Genomic DNA, 21,058 nt, shown 5'->3' with positions numbered 1-21,058 from the left:
GCTCTAGTCAAAAAAACTATTTTTAAGCTTTTTGGAAAACATAGGGAAGGGTTATCACCCCTGTATAATTTGTTTTGTCGTCCATCTTTTTTCATCTCACTTGCTGCTGTCTCCTTGCGTTTGCAAGTAGGAGATGTTTGTAAGTTGGATGTTTGAAAGTAGGGGCCTGCCCTATATTATAGCGGTATGTACTGGGTACAGAGCACGCAGACAGCACGCACTATCTCCTAACACTACTGACTGCAAGCTCTATTATTAACCACTTGTTAGCCCAATGTTTGCATAAAGTGAAAGATGAAGTTATGCTGAGTAAATAGATATCAAACATGTCACTCTTCAAAATTGCACATGCCCGTGGAATGGCGCCAAACGTCGCTACTTAAAAAATCCCCATAGGCGACGCTTTAATTTTTTTTTTACTGGTTACATGTTTTGAGTTGCAGAGGAGGTCTAGGACTAGAATTATTGCTCTCGCTCTAACATTCTCAGCGATACCTCACATGTGTGGCACATGCGAGCACATGGGGACATGGGCGCTTTAATTTTTATTTTATTTTTTTATTGTTCATTTTACTTTATTTTAGTTTGACTTTTTTTTCCCCAAAAATATATTTTTGATCACTTTTATTCCTATTACAAGAAATGTAAACATCCCTTGTAATAGGAATATGGGGTGACAGGTCCTCTTTACAGTGAAATCTGGGGGGTCAATATGACCCCACATCTCACCTCTAGGCTGGGAAGCCTGAAATAAAAAAAAAAAAAAAAAAGATTCTGGCTTTGATCGTATTGGCGAGTTGGTAGAAGCACCGGAGGGCGGTGAGGGGTGGGGGGCGTCTATGGCTGGGTATTTCAGGGTGAGTATGGCTGGGTATGGCAATTTATGGCAGGGTATTACAGAGTATTGGCGGGGTATTGGCGGGGTACTACAGAGTAATAGCAGGGTACTGCAGAGTATTGGGGGGTACTACAGAGTAATGGCAGGGTACTGCAGAGTAATGGCGGGTACTGCAGAGTAATGGCGGGTACTACAGAGTAATGGCGGGTACTGCAGAGTAATGGGGGGTACTGCAGAGTAATGGCAGGGTACTGCAGAGTAATGGCAGGGTACTGCAGAGTAATGACGGGTACTGCAGAGTAATGGCGGGTACTGCAGAGTAATGGGGGGTACTGCAGAGTAATGGGGGTTACTGCAGAGTAATGGGGGTTACTGCAGAGTAATGGGGGTTACTGCAGAGTAATGGCAGGGTACTGCACTGCAGAGTAATGGCAGGGTACTGCAGAGTATTGGGGGTACTGCAGAGTAATGGCGGGTACTGCAGAGTAATGGCGGGTACTGCAGAGTATTGGGGGGTACTGCAGAGTATTGGGGGGTACTGCAGAGTATTGGGGGGTACTGCAGAGTATTGGGGGTTACTGCAGAGTAATGGCAGGGTACTGCACTGCAGAGTAATGGCAGGGTACTGCAGAGTATTGGGGGTACTGCAGAGTAATGGCGGGTACTGCAGAGTAATGGCGGGTACTGCAGAGTAATGGCGGGTACTGCAGAGTAATGGCGGGTACTGCAGAGTAATGGCGGGTACTGCAGAGTAATGGGGGTTACTGCAGAGTAATGGGGGTTACTGCAGAGTAATGGGGGTTACTGCAGAGTAATGGCAGGGTACTGCACTGCAGAGTAATGGCAGGGTACTGCAGAGTATTGGGGGTACTGCAGAGTAATGGCGGGTACTGCAGAGTAATGGCGGGTACTGCAGAGTAATGGCGGGTACTGCAGAGTTTTGGGGGGTACTGCAGAGTAATGGGGGGTACTGCAGAGTAATGGCAGGGTACTGCACTGCAGAGTAATGGCAGGGTACTGCACTGCAGAGTAATGGCGGGGTACTGCACTGCAGAGTAATGGCGGGGTACTGCAGAGTAATGGCAGGGTACTGCAGAGTAATGGCAGGGTACTGCAGAGTAATGGCAGGGTACTGCAGAGTAATGGCAGGGTACTGCAGAGTATGCACTGGTATTGCAGAGTATTGGCAGGGAATTGAGGGGTTAAATTCGGTGAGCAGCGATGTGGGCACTGCAGATGCAGCCCACATCGCTGCTGACACCGATCTCTTTCCCCTCCGCTGTACCGATCGGTACAGAGAGGGGAGGGAGGAACAGGCGTCATAACATGACGCCGGTTTGTTTCCAAGTGATCACTCCGTCATTTGACGGAGCAATCACGTGGTAAACGGCCGCTATGAGCGGCCGTTTACCGTGATCCGTGATGCGACCCGGCGGTCACGGATGCTCTCGAGTGCACACACCTCGGGGCACGCGAGAGCAGAATTCTGGGAGGCCGTTAATTAACGGCCTCTCAGAGTTAAACAACCCCCCTGAAGCCGTTAATCGGCAATGGGCAGTTGTTAAGTGGTTAAAGCTAGATCACTAGCTACTGTATATAGGTGAGGTGAATATAGTGGTGTATACTGCAGTCAGGGCACAGACAACAACCACTACACAGCACCAAGATAGGAAATCAGCCAAAAACTGTGTTGAAGGTACACAGAACACCCACTGCTTCAGATGCTAAGTAACACACTACACGAGGCCGCCTCAAAGGCGGCCTTATATAGTGTGGGGCGTGCACTACACAGCCTGAGCTATGATTGGCCACAGGCAGGATGCCTGTGGCCAATCATGGCTCTCCTCGCTGCCGGCGCTGCGATTGGCCAAGCATGCGGGGTCACAGTGCATGCTTGGCCAATCATGGGGCAGCAATGCACTGCGCCACCGCAGTGCATTGTGGTCCGCGCGCGCGTCACTCAAATTTTGACGCGAACGGCCCAAACGTTCGGAATTCGCCGAACGGCCGAACAGCCAATGTTCGACTCGAACACAAAGCTCATCCCTACTCATAAGCAAACATTTATTATATTGCAGGTTACCAATTCTTAAATGTGATGGCTGCATTAGTATTTTTTTTTTAGGGTTTCTTCTATTTTCATCTGGTGATCCAGCCAGTAAGTCTGTATTTATTCAAAAGCACAAGCTCTCCAGCAGAATGTATCAGTTTACATGGATGAAACAAACCATTTAAGACTGGCAGGGGTTATTAAAATAATAAGCTTTTATTTATTCATGTAAAATTTTTATGACAATCCCCCCCCCCCCATTTTACTTTATCCAGAGTAGAGGTACTCTAATCCAGGAGGTGCTTTACTGGCTAGAATCACCTGGTTTATTACCACTTTAGGATGAGCAGCTGTGTCTGCGCAGTTGCTGCTTCCCCAAAGACTTTCATGGGGAGAGCAAAGAACATGTGAATGAGAGCTTACTTTCCTTTTTTTTTTTTTTTATTTCTCTTTTTCTTTTTTAAATTTTTACTATGCTGTGGGTGGCTCCGGTGAAAAATCAGGGGTCATTTTTGAGACAAATAAAGGGACTGAGGACATGGATTCCTCAGCCCCTTTCTTTGCAGCCTCAGCTGCACTGGAGATGAATGAATAGGAAGTGTTGTAAGGTTTTCTTTCCATTCACAAACGCAGTTTACTATGCTTCAGTTATGAACACAGTAGCGATTGGTACCGATTGCCTAATGTGTTCATTCAGGAAAGGAAGGGACCAGTAAAATATGACATATTTAACACCTCCCCACCCTGCTCTCCATTCCAACACAATCCCCCTGTGAGCCCCGCAGCAGCTGCAGCCAAAGGGAGAGTAGGAGAAGCCGAAAGTACTTTAGGGGATGCACACAGGGGGGCCCTGACAGGAGGGGAGAAGGGGGGGGGGGGAGTGATCAGAGTGGCAGCCGATACTGGGACTGATCCTCCTGTGGTTCCCCCTGCAGCACAGCCAGTGGGAGGGAGGGAGAGAAGGAGAAGCAGGGGGTGCTACAGGACGGAGGATCAATTCCAGTATAAGGCAGTACAGCCAGTCCTTCAGCTTGGCAGGTGCCTGGGCTCCCCTGTTGAACTGATGGGGCTAATTGGTGGCCCTGGATCTCGTCATTGAACAGAGAAGTGGCAGATTGAAAGATACTGTAAGTACCCACTCCTGGGGAGGAGACATAAAAATAAATCTGTTGCTTTGGCGATGAGAAGATTGCAGTTTTGCTTTATAATACAGCTACCGACACTACCTGCCTGGAGTGTGCATGTTCTCCCTGTGCCTGCGTGGGTTTCCTCCGGGTACTCCGGTTTCCTCCCACACTCCAAAAACATGCTGTTAGGTTAATTGGCTTCTGTCAAAAATTGGCCCTATTATATGAATGTGAGTTGGAGACCTTGGATTGTGGTCTCCTTGAGGGTAGGGAGCGATGTGAGTGTGTGATTTATGTGTGGAGCGATGCGTAAATTGACGGCACTATATGGGTACCGTAAATAAATAATAATATAATAGATGAGCATCTTAATGAGACACAAAAGTACAGGGATAGGGACAATTCTAGACACGCACCCCACACTCACTCAGGTTGAACTGGTGTCTTTATTCAACCTTACTATGTAAATATGTAACTATGTAGCTGTTTAGTCATATAAATGTGAGCTAAAATTCATTGAGACTTACCTTTGAGTTTGTGGTCTAAGTATTCTAATATGATTCGAATAAACTGTACAAGTGCCAGGATGAGGGAGCCAAGTGCTAGTGAGCCGGTGTGATACCTGATACAGAAAAGAATGTCAATACAATGACATAAGTAAATATTACCATAAACAATAAAAAAAATACAATTATAGTAAAGTAACATACTATAACTGTAGGCACCAATTGCCAGAAGCCCAAATACCAACTTCCACTCCCCTCCTATGAGAGATGCAACTCAATAGATCCAAAAGGTTCCCAGCATTGTATTTGAGGGACATGGAGGAAGGGGTTCCAACCATTATGAAGTCATTGCATGCACAGGAAATTCAGGAAAAGCCCAGGTACCACTTGGAAGCCATTATGAAAACCATAAATCCCCATAATACTTTTTCTTCTTGTTTGAGTGCTTTAAGTCAATGACCCAGTAAAAGAGACCCCTATTCTCCCTGTCTCTCTTCCTCACTACAGTCCCCCCACTACCACCGTTTTTCCATAATTTATACATAGATTTTTCTATGTAGGGTTCCTCTTCTCTTATTCTAGTGGTGGTAATGGGCAGTCCCTCCTGAATTGCTCTACTAAAGCGTAAGAATCACACTGTCTAGGAGTACTGTGAGCCCAGGCCAGCGTGATAACGCAACTCCAGGGTCATGTCCATAAAGGTTTGGTCTCATAGAAAGTACGTTGGATGATGTTGGACGTTATTCAACTCAGAAGAGGACTGGTGCTGAATCACCGAGCAGGTGAGTCTGCGAGGGACATCGCTGGAGAGGAGATGAGTATTGCAACCAGAGCTGCATTCATACGCATGGTAGGCGATTTATTTATTTTATTTCCACCCGAAAAGTGAAGTTGGTCTTTAACTTGCCTTTAAAAGCCAAACCTGCGGCAACGTGCACATTTTTTGATTTATGAGGCTCATATATCACTATGGAACATAGCTAAGCTCTTCTAGGTCAGACTCAAAAGGATTGGTAAAGACAGAAGTATGCTAAGAAAAAAAAATAGGTTTGTTGCTATTATAGTGCACTGTAAAAAAAGCTTTAATTGCATATTTGACACGCGGGGATAACTGACCGTCCATATGGCAGTATAATATTTGAGGTTTGGGGTTGGTTTCTGAAGGTCAGGGTTGGTTTTGCCTTCATGTGTTACAAGTTAGGTCTACTGGTATGATGAGGTTTAAGGGTCCATAAATTATTATTTTTTTGGTTGCAATAAATGTATAACACATGTAATAAAAGTTATTTGTACTGAAAGTTTGTCTGCTGAGAATGTGTTAATAATGTACATGCTATAACTTATTACCCAGCTCCAGGTACCTTATTGCTCGTCCAAATGATGAGAAGAGAGGGCATGTAGGGATATCGGCAGGTTTCTTAAATGCCCAATAGTAGGAGGCGAAGGCACCGGCCAGCGTACACTGCCCAAGGGCGATGGAGAAATTCACCAACCACAAGAACACAAAGACATTGCACAGCTGAAAGATCAGGATGTATTTATAGTAAAAACCTTCCCCTCCGTAAAATGCAAAGGTGCACTGAGCCCCTGGACACAGCTTGGTCACGTTGGAGGTATTAAATGTCTACAAGGAAAAAAAAATAAAAGATCAAGTAAGACTATAAAATATAATACCACTCACTTCATTTGAGTGTTGAAGATAGACAACTTCTTTGGTAAGCAGAGTGGTAGCCAAATACCATTTGAATGGGGGGCACAAGCTAAGAGCACTAATATAATATATAGTCACTATAATTAAAATATAGACAAAAAACTAAAGAGAAATAAAGAACAAAAAAAGGTATAAGAAAAAAATGTAATTAATAAATACAAGAGAACAAAAGAAAAAAGAAGGGATGGAGAAGGACAGAAAAAAGGAAAGAAGGGGAGTAGAGTACAGAAGGAGGAGAAAAGGGTAAAGGAATGATAGAGGAGGAAGAGGAGAATGGGAGGAGAGGAAAAAAAGAAGGATAATGGGAGGAGAGAAAAAAAGGGAGGTTAATGGAAGGAGAGCAGAGAAGGAGAATAATAGGCAGGGACAAGAAAAGGAGAATAAAGAGGAGAGAAGAGAATGAGGCGAGGAGAGGAAACAGAAAAAAGAATAAAAGAAAGAGAGCTGGAAATAGTAGTAGGATGGATACATTAGAGAGAACTAGGGTGATTGAGGGAGGAGTAGAGAGAAAATAAGAAGGAAGGGAAACAGAAGGAGGATAAGAGGAGGAGAAAGGTTAGATGGATGATAGAAGAATGAGAAAACAGAATTTGGAAAGAAGAGGCAGTAGAAAGAAGAAAAGAAGGATAGAAATGGGAGTGAGGAGAACAGAAGGCGCATAAGGGGAGATGAATGAAGGATGATAAAATGAGGAGAGATTAGAAGGTGGATAGAAAGAAGAAGAGAAAAAGCAGAAGGAAGAGAGGAGAGAATGAGGAGGGAAGAAAACAGAACAAGGGTAGAAGAAGAAGTGGACACAACAGAAAGGGAATGGAAGGAGGAGAGTAAAGCCATATATGGATCATAATTCAACAGGTTCAGTAGGGACTGGATAGATTTCAATCCATGCATGGGCAGGCTGGTTGTACACAAGTTTATGTACTGATTGACTTCTGTACACCCACCCTGTTGGGTTTTTCCCGATCAATCAGTGCCACTGGCTATAGTCTACAGCACTAATTTGTGTATTCTGAATGTCTCCCCACTGTCAGAATACAATAGCTCAGTGAGAAGGATTCCTCTATCTATTATCTATATATTTAGGGCCGGTGCAAGGTTTTTTGGCACCCTAGGCAAAGCCTCATTTTCTGCCCGCTCCCCCTTAGTTTCACCCCCTTTGCCCTGCCCATGTATACCCCACCTTTTTTAATGAAGCCCCCATCAAATGCAGCCTTGCCAGCACCCATCAAATGGAGCCTCACCAGCGCCCATCAAATGCAGCCTCACCAGCATCCATCTAATGCAGCCTACCAGCGCCCATCAAAGGCAGCCTCACCAGCGACCATCAAATGCAGCCTCATCAGCGCCTATCAATGAATGTTTGCTTGCTTCTATTAATTCCGGAGTCAGGACACAGACACAGTCTGCCGCTGCATCTCTGACACTATGTTTGAATGGAGCAGTGGCTGCCTGCTGATGCTGAGACTAATGCCCTGTACACACAACCAGTTTTCCCATCGGAATAAACTCTGAAGGTTTTTTTCAACGGAGGTCCAAAGGAATTCCGCTGAAACTGTCTTGCGTACACACAATCACACCAAAGTCCGACCATCAAGAACGCGGTGACGTACAACACATACAACAGGACTAGAAAAGGGGAGTTCAATAGCCAGAAGCCAATAGCTTCCATCTCATATGTGATTCAGAGCATATGTGTTGTTTTTGGTCCGTCGGAACAGCATACAGACGAGCGGTTTTCCCAATAGGAATTGATTCTGTCGTAAATATTTAGAACATGTTCTATTTCTAAGTCCGTCAGAATTTTCGACGTAAAAAGTCAGATGGGGCATACACACGATCGGAATATACGATGAAAAGCTCCCGTCTGACTTTTTCTGTTGGACATTCCGCTCGTGTGTACGTGCCATTAGAGTAGGAACCCCAGTGGCCGGGCGCTTAGGCAGCAGTGCGCCCTAGGCGGCTGCCTAGTTTGCCTAGTGGTTGCACCGGACCTATATATATTGAATAGGAGAATTCTAGTCATTTTTTTCGTTCATGGAAAAAAAAAATTACTCATGTATGGCCTGCCTTAAGAACAGAACAAGGATGGAAAAAAAGGAGATTAGGGAACATGAGGATGATAAAAAAAGGAAATGGATAGAAGATAAGGAAAAAAAAGGAGATTAGGACAATGAGGATGCTAGAGAAAGGAAGTGGATAGAAGAGAAGGATAGAGGAGTAGATAGAAGGAGAGGAGAGTGAATGAGAAGCCTATGTGGAGAAGAAGGAAAACAAACAGTAAAATGGCAGACACAGAAAGGGAAATGAAGATAAGAAATAAAATGCAATAAAGAGAGAAAGAAAAAAATAGAAGGAAAATGTGCTGCCTGGGGAATTGTGCCATCCTAGACATCTGCTTATATCATCTCACTGGGATGTGACGCTCATCTAATGAGCCTCATAAATTCCCATATAACTGTCTCCTGACTTACTTCAGGTACACACATTTCGTTTGCATACTGGCATGGGGTCTTGTTGGCCATAATTTTGTATACAGCTTCTCCAGATGTAGCCAAGAATCTGTCTCTGAATTAAGGAGTGATAATTTCCATATGTTTACACTTGGCTGCCAGTCTCTGATCTAATCTAGAGAGGCGCAATGTAGCGCGATTATAAAAAAGGATACACGGCGGTGACAGCCCAGTACGAGATACAGATGGCGATTAGGATGAAGGTGATGATTGGGTAAAACAGCGTAGACATGATGTATCCTATTGCTCTGAAAAAGAAAAAGGTTACAAAGTTACACAGCTGACATGCTAAACACAGCCAACCACAGCCTCAGCTGGTACTTGGCTTCATTTTACAATTCAAAGTGTCGTTTTCAGTGATACGTTTCGTAAAAGTACATAACAGTTTTCAACAAAAGAATTGTTTCTTTTTTTCTACTCTTCAATCAGAAGTGTGACATTGGTGTTTAAAAAAAAAAAAAAACAAAAAAAAAAAAAAACCCCCAAAAAAAAAAACATAGGTTTTCGACCAATTATTTTTTTTTTTTATATATATTCCTTAATTAAAGAAGGCAACAAGTATATGAATTGAAAATACAAATGATGCGCTCTAATTAACTTCCCACCTTGTAATTTCAATTAGTATTTATAGTGTCGGATCACTTTGATATGATCGCAGCTTAATTATTTAGTTATTTCCCAGCTTTTCAGGTTTTTTTTATCCATTTTTGCGCTTTAGTATTTTTGTTATTATAACAAGTATATGACATATAACATATGACAGTGTGCATTAAACACGTTCTGGAAGACAATTCTGAAACTATAAATCAAATTTTCCAGAATTTAAAATCATCAAAGGACAATAAGGCACCTTTCACACGGACGGCTGTTCTGCCGCAGTTTATTTTTGCAAAATAACACTAAATAATAGTAAAGACTTGGTACTTGGACTTTATAGGCACTGAGGTACACAATATTCGTATTAAAACTGTTTTTATTATAAATTGATTAAAAGATGAAAAACAAACAATAATTAAAAAGCTTTGGTAAGTAGAGGTTGCCTAGATACTGATATCGCACACAACTCATACACCAAGGAAATAATCCTGAATAGTTAAAACAGTATTCTTGTTGCAATAACAGATGGTTTCTCTATCAGTCTCGGTGAGAGTAGGTCATGTTGTGCAGTAGCTTGGCTCTACATGTTACGCGTATCTATACTCTTCTTCAGGAGCTTAGCCATACTGTGGTCATTTATAACCACTGTTTAATTGGGAATAAATACTATAGACTAGACACCATTTTGATGCTACGTACTTATAATACCCGTCATATCCCTGGATACTTACCACCTTATTGCCAAACCTTATGTGATGAGGGCACCACAGTATGCCTAAGCTCCTGAAGAAGCGTATAGATACGCGTAACATGTAGAGCCAAGCTACTGCACGACATGACCAAGACTGATAGAGAAACCATCTGTTATTGCAACAAGAATACTGTTTTAACCTTTCAGGATTATTTCCTTTGTGTATTAGTTATCAGTATCTAGGCAAACCTCTACTTTGCAAAGCTTTTTAATTATTGTTTGATTGATTTTCATCTTTTAATCAATTTATAATAAAAACATTTTTAATATTAGTACTGTGTACCTCAATGCCTATAAAGTCCAAGTATCAAGTCTTTACTATTATTTCCAAATTAAGGGACGTGGCACATATTTAAACCATTTTGCTATACACAGTGCCACCCTGTGGTGATACCGTGAACTAATCTGTTGATTTACTAAGACTGGAGAGTGCAAAATCTGGAGCAGATGTGCATGGTAGCCAATCAGCTTCTAACTTCAGCTTGTTCAATTAAGCTTTGACAAAAAAAAAACCTGGAAGCTGATTGGCTTCTGCATAAAGCTACACCAGATAATGCACTCTCCAGTTTTAGTAAACTAAACCCTAATATCTCTATTGACTCAGTTTTTTTTTTCACTGGGATTAAAACATCTATTAGTTCACACTCCAGATTTTTCCCAAAAAAGTGAGGGGGGGGGGGGGGGGGAGATAGACTGGAGCAAGCAGATTGTTTCCTACCAGGGCCAAAAGGGTCTTTTCATAAGATGTATCATGGAAATCAGCAGACAGTGTCCCTGCCAGTCGTGTCCCAGGAGTTAAAGGAAAATATTTTCAATCTGTTGTACATGTTGAGAGAACATAACATTTCTTACCATGTCCATTCATAACTCAATCTAATGTTTAATGATATTGTCATCATTTTGATTGGTCCAAAGAAACATGCTGGATTTGTTTGTTTTTCTTCTTCTCGGGTCCCCTGCAGACACTACTGGCTCCCCTCACCTGCTGAGTGCCTCCATTTTCGGATCCCCCCCCCCCCCCCCCCGTTATCACATTTGGCACCCCCCCCCCCCCCCCCCCTTGTGCAGCCCTGTGTGAGACACACAAGTCCCCAGAAGACAGCAGGGACCTGTGGGATCACGCAGTGCGGCTCGCACATGCACAGTAGGGAACCAGGAAGTGAAGCTTTGCAGCGTCACTTCCTAATTCCCTTACCAAAGATGGGGGCGCCTCCACCGCAGAGCCGAGGGACAGAACGGCTTCGGGTGCCGACATCGCGGGCGCCCTGGACCGGTGAGTGTCCATATTTTAAACGTCAGCAGCTGCAGTATTTGTAGCTGCTGACTGCTGAAAAAATATAAAAAATTGTCAGGACCTCCGCTTTAAGATACAAAACCTTGTGCCTTTAGAACACTTTAATGTTTCAATTAAACATTTACAATTCTGTGTAGTTATTTATATTTTTTTAATACTGTGATTTTATATGACAACTACAGTATTAAACATAATTGCTTTCACTATCAGACTGCAGCGGCATCAGCAGGCTGAAGGTTTTTTTGTCAGTGAATTTTCTAGTCTACATGTAATCACTATGTCTAAGCTGTGATGACATGATCAGGAACAACTATGATTGGTTTAGTGGGGATTGAAGCTTCCAGCGGCAGTGGAGTTTGAGAGTCACCAGGTGCGCAAAATGTCAGCTGCTTGTTTTCAAAAGGGAGGATGTTTATTAAATGTATCCTCAGCAAGGGGAACTGTGCTGGGGAGCATTAATATTGGAATTGTGGGTGTGAAGGGGTTAAACAAAAATGGAGTTTGAAAAGCAGATAAAAAAAAAATAGGCTGTATAGGACTTAAGATGTGAATGCACTAATTGTCCAGTGAAGCAATCATTACAATATTCAGATGGGATCTAGTGCTGATCATTTTTCTCTACCAATTCAGCTGCTTGAATCCACTGCTTGGGTTGTAAAATTCTGGTTTCTATTACGCCAATCTTTTGGTTTATGAATCAAAGGATTCTGAAATTACCACTTTCAAATTTTTGTTTACTTTTTCCTGTAAACTTTGGATATTGATCTGATTGATGTAAGTGAACACAACTTGTATCAAACAATTATTTAAAAGTATAATTAAAAGGCAAAACTTTAATTTTTTAACTTTTGGACAGAGTAGATAGGGATTAGAACCCCTGCCAGTTTTTATTGCTGTCCCCGTTAAGGAGATTCATCCTCTCTATTTGTCCTGTTTACCATTATCATTGAAAGTAAAAGAAAATACAAAATTTTGTGTTGTCCCCAGAAAATAAATAGAGGGGAAATCTTCCAATGGGGACACTAGTTCTGGTGACCTGGGGGTCCCCAAGGTATTCCCTTAATCTACAGGGATTTCCTCTCACTTCCTCTCACTTCTTCTCACTTCCTGTTTGGGAAGTGTGAAAAAGAAAATCCCACAGAGGTTATAACTCTCCTTTACTCTATCCAAAATACCTATAGTTCTACTTCAACCACTTACGGACCGTCACACGCCGATATGCGTCCTAAGTTTGAAGAAGAATATCGTTATGGCAGCAGCTAGCTGCCATAACCCCAGTATCCTCTTCTTCAGCCAGCAGTCCGCTTTCCGATAAGAGTGGTCTCTGCGGCGGATTCGCCGCAAGATCACTTTTATTGGTGGCAGAAGAGGGCCCCCCCCCCCGCCACACTCGGGTGCCCTCCTACGCTTACAGGAGCCGTCGTCAGTGGCGGAGGCGATCAGGTGTTTCCCCTTGCTTGGTATTGAGACGAATGAGGGGAAGATGCCCCCCATCGGTCTCCATAACATTGCAGGGTGGAAGCAACGTCAAAATGTCACTTCCACCCGTAGCTCTTAAAGGGACATTTTTTTAAAATTATTTCTTTAAATGACAACATTTTTTTTTTTTATTGCATTTTAGTCTAAATATGATCCGAGGTCTTTTTTTGACCCCAGATCTCATATTTAAGAGGACCTGTCATGCTTTTTTTCTATTACAAGGGATGTTTACATTCCTTGCAATAGGAATAAAAGTGACACAATTTTTTTTTTTAAAGAACAGTGTAAAAATAAAAAAAATACATTTTTTTTTTTAAGTGCGCCCCGTCCTGCTGAGCTTGCGTGCAGAAGCGAATGCATACGTGAGTAGCGCCCGCATATGAAAACGGTGTTCAAACCACACATGTGAGGTATTGCCACAATCGGTAGAGCGAGAGCAATAATTCTAGCCATAGACCTCCTCTGTAACTCAAAACATGCAACCTGTAGATTTTTTTAAACGTCGCCTATGGAGATTTTTAAGGGTAAAAGTTTGACGCCATTCCACGAGCGGGCGCAATTTTTAAGCGTGACATGTTGGGTATCAATTTACGCGGCATACCATTATCTTTCACAATATAAAAAAAATTGGGTTAACTTTACTGTTTTTTAAGTTATATATATATATATATATATATAATTTTTGGGTTATTTATATATTTATTTTTGCATGTTTTTCACTGTTTATTTACATTTACGGGTATACATGTGAATGTTATTCCTATTCTGTTTTTATTTTTAGGCAGGGTGAGGTTAAGCAGTCACCTATTGAGCGCTAAGTGTCATATAATTTTTTGGCTTTTTGAAAATTATTGCACTGATTTGATATAACTTTTGTATAAGTAGCAGCTGAGGGTATAGGAGAGGATAATTGTAGCGCAGTGGTGATGCACATTTTGGAGGGTATGTGAGTTTATGCATCAATTTGTTTTTAACTTTACTGTTGTCTTATTTTTTAATTCAAATAAGTGTATTTTTTCCAAAAAAAGTGTGCTTGTAGGCCCTTGTACACACGGTCGGACATTCAACAAAATCCATCAGATTTTTTCCGACGGATTTTGTCCGAAACTGGTGCTGCATACACACAGTTGGACAAAGTTGTCAGAAAATCTGATCGTTCGGAACGTGATGACGTTCGTTCGTTACGACGGGACTACTTTCAGGCTAGTAGCCAATAACTTTGGTCTCATAATTGAATCTGAGCATGCGTGGCACTTTGGCCGATCGGAATTGTCTACAAACGATCGGAAAAAGTCTGATCGGATCATGTTGTCGGAAAATTTTTATATCCAGCTCTCAAACTTTGTTGGCCGGACATTCCGACGGAAAAAGTCAGATGGAGCCCACACGCGGTCGGATTATCCGACAACACGGTCCGATCGGACATTTTCCGTCAGAATGTCCGACTGTGTGTACAAGGGCTAAGACCGCTACGCAAATACGGTGTGACAGAAAGTATTGCAACGAAAAATGTAGAAGTAATTTTCTAGAAAAAAAAAAATGTTTTTAACTTGTAAACAACAAATCTCAAAAAGAGGCTCGGTCCTTAAGTGGATTTGTTTAAATCAGATTGAATGGCTGATCACATTAAATATTAATACTTATTGCCACATGTGCTACAGTTTGAGTTGCAGCACAATCTCCTTTACATTAACAAATACATTTATAAAGTGAGGTCCTACCTATGGAAGAGCCCTGGGGCCATCAAAAAAAAAATTCTGAGTTTGAAAGTCAGAATTCTGAGATTCAAAGTCAGAATTCTGAGTCCTACCCAAACAATCTGTTCATTTTTATCCAGTCCCACAGCCCCTTCTGCTACGTAATTGATGGTAGATTTAAAACAGGATGTACAATCTCTACAATCTACTTAAGATCTACCAACAGCCATGACCCTTTTCACACGGGTACCCCCTTCCTGACCAGAGCCCTTTTTGCGATTCGGCACTGCGTCGCTTTAACTGACAATCGCGCGGTCATGCGGCGTTGCTTCCAAACAAAATTGACGTCCTTTTTTTCCTACAAATAGAGCTTTGTTTTGGTGGTATTTGATCACCTCTGCGTTTTTTATTTTTTGCGTTATAAACAAAAAAAAGAGAGTCAATTTTGAAAAAAAAACATTTTTTTTACATTTTGCTATAATAAATATCCCCCAAAAAGATATATCTAAAAAAAAAAAAATTCTCAGTTTAGGCCGATACGTATTCTTCTACATATATTTGCTAAAAAAAATCTCAATAAGCGATTATTGATTGGTTTGCGCAAAAGTTATAGCATTTACAAAATAGGGGATAGTTTTATAGCATTTTTATTAATTTTTCTTTGTTATTGTGACTGCGACATTATGGCGGACACATCGGACATTTCTGACACATTTTTGGGACCATTGTCATTTATACAGCAATCAGTGCTATACAAATGCACTGATTCCTGTGTAAATGACACTGGCAGTGAAGGGGTTAATCACTAGGTGGCGCTGTAGGGGTTATGTGTGTCCTGGGGAGTGTTTCCAAGTGTGGGGGGCGTGGCTACATGTGACACATCACTGATCTCTGCTCCCAATGACAGAGAGCAGAGATCAGTGACACTGTCACTAGGCAGAACGGGGAGATGCTTGTTTACATTAGCATCTCCCCGCTCTTCCTCTCCGTGAGGCGATCGCGGGTATCCCCACGGTGATGGAGTCTGAGGGACCCGCAACCCGGCTCACGGAGGTCCCAGCCGGTGCGCACGCGATGGCACGGCGGCAAATTTAAAGGGACGTACAGGTACACCCATTTGCCCAGTCATGCCATTCTGCCGACGTACATCGGCGTGCGCTGGTTGGGAACCGGTTAAAGTTGACCTGAACTCAAAAAGTGAAGATTTGGTATCATAAGGGAACATCTAGAAGTGTTAATTGTACCGAAGTAGTACTCTGAAAGAATAATTTACCTTCTGTCTTAAAGTGGTATTAACCCCAAAAGCAAACATTTATTATATTGCAGCTTATCATTTCTTAGATGTGATGGCTGCATTCGTTTTCTTTAGCCTTTTTTTTTTCTATTTTCATCCGGTGATTCAGCCAGTAAGTCTGTTTTTCAAAAGAACAAGCTCTCAAGCAGAATATATCAGTTACAGCGATGGGACAAACCATTTACCGCTATCAGGGGTGCTTTCAATAATCCGCTTTTATTTATTTATGTAAAACCTTTTAGGATACTAAAAGTAAAAAAAAGAACAGTTTGCTGTAACTGCTTATAACACATAAGCTGGAGTTTGGCTTCAATTTGTTTCTGTATTTAAATCTGCCAGTAGATCTAACACTCCCCTCTCCCAGACTGCTGTGCAAAAGGTGCCCCCTGTGCTCCTTCATCCAGAATAGGGCACTCCAATTCAGGAGGTGTTTTATTTACAGAGGGGAAAAAAGCCTAAAAAATAAAAATGCAGCCATCATATCTAATGATTGGTAAGCTGCAATATATTACATTTGTAGTTTTGGGGTTAATATCGCTTTAAATTTCTCCTAAAAAAAAAAAAAGATGCCTTCAGATTCATAGCTGCGTATCTGCAATGTGAGATAATCTAAGACAGGGGTCCTCAAAATCTTCAGTATGAGGGCCAAATATTTACAAATATTGGCAGTCCGAAAAAATAATCCCCGTCAGAGTCCCCCCCCCCCCTTACATCTGGTTCCAGATCAGAGCCCCCCCCCCTTACATTGGGTTCCCCATTAGAGTCCTTTTACATCAGTAATACCAATATTAATAATATTACTAACTTTGATAGCATGTATCAAAAGAATGGGTTGAAGCCAACGACCATGACTACACAGCGCCCCCTTCTGGTCACCTCTATTTGTGTTATATGAAATATGTAATGTCAAACACTGCTGGGTGATAATTACAGGCACTTGACTAATCTTCCTAAGCGTCTTTCTTTCTGTGCATAATGTAATATGCAAATGTGAAAGGCTGCAAACCTGTTCAGTGATTGATAACGGATGTGCTGCTTAATCAGATCGTAAAATGAACATTTTATGCAGAATTAAATGAAGAAGAAGAAAAAAAAAGATTAAAACAGACAAAGAAAAAAATGTAAAATACATAAAATGAAAACATATCTACAGCTCGGTGGTAAAAGCTGTTCATTCCAGGAACGTGAGGCCTTGGTGCATTATTTTGGTGATCATTTGTTATTAGGCAAAAGTAGTGCTATACAGGCTTAACCCACTTATAAGTACACATGGGGACCAGAGCATGTATGTAAAACAAAAATGTACTTAAAATCAAGCAATACTTTTTTTTTCACTTCTGGGGGGTCAGGGGTTGTAGTGGAGGTGTCAGGGGTTGTAGTGGGGGTGGCAGGGGCTGTAGAGGGGTGTCAGGAGCTGTAGAGGGGTGTCAGGGGTTGTAGTGGGGGTGTCAGAGGCTGTAGAGGGGGTGTTGAGGGCTGTAGTGGGGACGTCGGGGGCTGTAGAGGATGTCAGGGGTTGTAGTGGGGGTATCAGGGGCTTTAGAGGGTGTCAGGGGTTGTAGTGGGGGTGTCAGGGGCTGCAGAGGGGGTGTCAGGGGCTGCAGAGGGGGTGTCAGGGGTTGCGGTGGGGGTGTCAGGGGCTGCAGAGGGGGTGTCAGGGGTTGTGGTGGAGGTGTCAGGGGCTGTAGTGGGGGTGTTGGGGGCTTTAGAGGATGTCAGGGGCTATAGTGGGGGTTTCAGGGGTTGTAGTGGGGGGGTCAGGGGTTGAAGTGCGGGTGTCAGTGGTTGTAGAGGGGTGTCAGGGGTTGTAGTGGGGGGACAGGGGTTGTAGTGGGGGGACAGGGGTTGTAGTGGGGGTGTCAGGGGCTGTAGTGTTGGGGGGGGGGGTTCAGGAAGTGAAGTTTATAGTACTGTACAGTAATCCACTTAGGCAGCAACTCTGGACTGGCTGGTGGGCATGGTTGGCAACTCTGGGCCTGGCGACAACTCTGGGCGGCAGCTCCGTCTCTTCTAGGCCATACTGCGGCAGCGCAGCGTGGGATGTCTGTGTTTGCTAGGTACTTTACATACACTCGCAAGTGGCAGGTATGTCTGTACTCAGGAGTGTATGTAGAGTGAGTGTACCTAAAGTGGAGTATGTCTGTATGTGTTTTTTACAGGTATCAGATGCCAGATTCTCCTAATTTTCTATCATAGAGGATTTGCAGTCATATCTAGTGGAGGATTGCTTTGTTTGAGTTCCAGTGGTGGCTGGCGATAATTTTTTTTATGGGGGTGGCAGACATTACCACCCCCCCTTTTCCAGGCAGTTGGTCGGCAGCTCTTTTCCCAGGCTTCACAGGCGGCTTCCTTTGCTCAGCGACGGCTTACCCTTCCCCTGCTCTTCACGGGCATTGCGGTAGCTTACATTTCCTCCCTCCTCCTCCTTTTCGGCCAATTAGAACTCTTCTCTTTTTGGCCAACTGGAAAACGGATCTCAGACCTGCTTCTGATTGGCCGTATTGAGGATCAGCATTTCAATAGCGAATATTCATTTGCTGTTGGAACACCTGGGTGGGCTTCTGGCGCAATGCTCCGCACCATGAGCCCACTCCATTTTGAAGCCTATTAGAGCCTCTAAAAGTGGGCCAGACGTATGACTAGGGGGTGGCGGTGTCCTGCAAAATAGCGGCCGCGGAGAGAAGGGGGCAGCGCTCCGGCACCCCTAATGGACGAGCCTCCACTGTTGAGTTCTTTAACCACTTAAGCCCCGGACCAATTTGCAGCCAAAGGACCAGGCCCCTTTTTGCGATTCGGCACGGCGTCGCTTTAACTGACAATTGCGCAGTCGTGCGATGTGGCTCCCAAACAAAACTGACGACCTTTTTTTCCCCACAAATAGAGCTTTCTTTTGGTGGTAGTTGATCACCTCTGCGGTTTTTATTTTTTGCGCTATAAACAAAAATAGAGCGACAATTTTGAAAAAGAATGCAATATTTTTAACTTTTGCTATAATAAATATCCCCAAAAAATATATAAAAAAAATGTTTTTTCCTCAGTTTAGGCTGATACGTATTCTTCTACATATTTTTGGTAAAAAAAAAATCGCAATAAGCGATTATTGATTGGTTTGTGCAAAAGTTATAGCGTTTACAAAATAGGGGATAGTTTTATAGCATTTTTATTAATATTTTTTTTTTTACTAGCAATGGCAGCGATCAGTGATTTTTATTGTGACTGTGACATTATGGCGGACACATCGGACATTTTTGACACATTTTTGGGACCATTGTCATTTATACAGCAATCGGTGCTATTTAAATGCGCTGATTCCTGTGTAAATGACACTGGCAGTGAAGGAGTTAACCACTAGGGGGCACTGTGGGTGTTATGTATGACGTGATGTTTTATTGTAGGGGGGCGTGGCCTGGTTTGTGACCTCACTGATCGTCCTTCCCTATAAAAGGGAAGAGACGATCGGTGACAGCCACACAGGGAAGCAAGGGGAGAGGTTTGTTTACACAGACCTCTCCTCATTCTTCAGCTCTGTGACCTGATCGCGGGACACCAGCGGCGATCGGGTCCGCTCTGCCCGCGGCCACGGTCATGGATCACAGGACCGGGTCGGGAGCGTGCCGGCGGCAGCGCATTCCCAACCCACGGCTGGGCACTTAAAGAATCATGTACCGGTACGTGATTGTGCCCAGCTGTGCCATTCTGCTGACGTATATCGGCATGAGGCGATCCTTAAGTGGTTAATAAAGGCCACCTAAACTTTCGATTCAGAAAGGTACATTTCAGGTTAAAGCGGAGGTCCACCCTAAAGTGGACCTTCCGCTCATCGGAACCCTCCCCCCCTCCGGTGCCACAATCGGCACCTTTCAGGGGGGAGGGGGTGCAGTTACCTGGATAATCCAGGTAATTGCACCCACTTCCGGGACAGCTCTCTGCGGAAAGGGGCGTAACTTACGCCCCTTTCCGCAAGTGCCCGCCCCTTCCCGCAAGTGCTCCGCTGCCTGCTGGGAAACACACAGCTCCCAGAGGCAGCGAGGAGCGTCCTTATTGTGCAGCGCAATTCGCGCATGCGCAGTAGGCAACCGGGAAATGAAGCCGAAAGGCTCCATTTCCTGATTCCCATACCCAAGATGGCGGCGGCAGGACCCGACAGACGACCTAGCGATCGGCTTCGGGTGCCGACATCGCGGGCGCGTTGGACAGGTAAGTGTCACTATTTTAAAAGTCAGCAGCAGCAGTATTTGTAGTTGCTGGCTTTTAAAAAAAAAAAAAACGCGGAGTCCCGGTGGACTCCCGCTTTAATCAAAACAAAAGTTGTTTCAAAGTCTTGCAGTGTGTTTCTTTAGAAAGCAGCCACAACCTGAGTAGAAAAGCCTAACCCCTACCAGTATGCTGCAGAGAAGGACCCGGCTCGATGTGTGAAAGCATTGGCATATCGGCAGTTTTGAAATGCTCCCCGTTATGCCAGAGCTTAACAACCCCTTTAATCGTTTTCTTGGAATGAACAAAAACAATAAAATAAAATAAATACATTTAAAAAAAAAAAGGGAGCCAATGAATATCTGATCTGACAAAATGAATTGCTCCAGTGAAAGAGGTCAAATAATACAAATGTTCAAAGTTCTCTCCTTTCAAATTAGCAGAATTTTACTTTACAGATCTTCTTAGTTCTTAGTAATAACTTATCATTGTTATTATTATAATACAGAGTAACTTACCTGCTACCTTCCTGCAAGAGAGCGATGGCAATTCGGATTCGGTTCCTTAAAAAGATCAGCATGAGTATGATGATCACTTCCACGATGCAGAGGATGATCACTGCGGGAAGAACAATCCTTTAAGCACACGCTCATAGGAATCTACAGGATATCGACTGGCGTTTTTAGTCATTTTTCAAGTTTGAATGAGTTCATTTCTGACTTATATCTGACACTATGGGGGGTTATTTACGAAAGGCAAATCCACTTTGCACTGAAAGTGCACTTGGAAGGGCAGTCGCTCTAACTCTAAAGGGTAGATCTGAAATGAGGGGAAGCTCTGCTGATTTTATCATCCAATCATGTGCAAGCTAAAATGCTGTTTTTTTATTTTCCTTGCATGTACCCCTCGGATCTACAGCGACTGCACTTCCAAGTGCACTTGTAGTGCAAAGTGGATTTTCCTTTAGTAAATAACCCCCAATGTGTGCAACAGTTTCACTTTGTTCTGAA

At 43.2% G+C, this 21,058-nt stretch overlaps 1 protein-coding gene across 5 annotated transcripts in view; it reads right to left on the bottom strand.

The window, feature by feature from the left end:
• The window catches only part of SLC44A5 (solute carrier family 44 member 5), a 293,848-nt gene that overhangs the window by 59,734 nt on the left and 213,056 nt on the right, over nt 1-21,058 (bottom strand). For all 5 annotated transcript variants that reach the window (XM_077450433.1, XM_077450434.1, XM_077450436.1 and 2 more), the window contains 5 exons: nt 20,567-20,666; nt 8,898-8,990; nt 8,704-8,791; nt 5,883-6,145; nt 4,543-4,637 (listed from right to left, as the gene is read on the bottom strand). In XM_077450433.1, coding sequence (XP_077306559.1) covers nt 4,543-4,637; nt 5,883-6,145; nt 8,704-8,791; nt 8,898-8,990; nt 20,567-20,666 — 639 coding nt within the window. The remainder of the gene's footprint in view (nt 1-4,542; nt 4,638-5,882; nt 6,146-8,703; nt 8,792-8,897; nt 8,991-20,566; nt 20,667-21,058) is intronic.

This window comes from Lithobates pipiens, unplaced genomic scaffold (assembly GCF_037356315.1).
Source record: "Lithobates pipiens isolate NorthernLeopardFrog02 unplaced genomic scaffold, aLitPip1_a1.2 Scaffold_23, whole genome shotgun sequence".
Taxonomy (NCBI): domain Eukaryota; kingdom Metazoa; phylum Chordata; class Amphibia; order Anura; family Ranidae; genus Lithobates; species Lithobates pipiens.
This window is presented reverse-complemented; position numbering and strand designations above follow the sequence as displayed.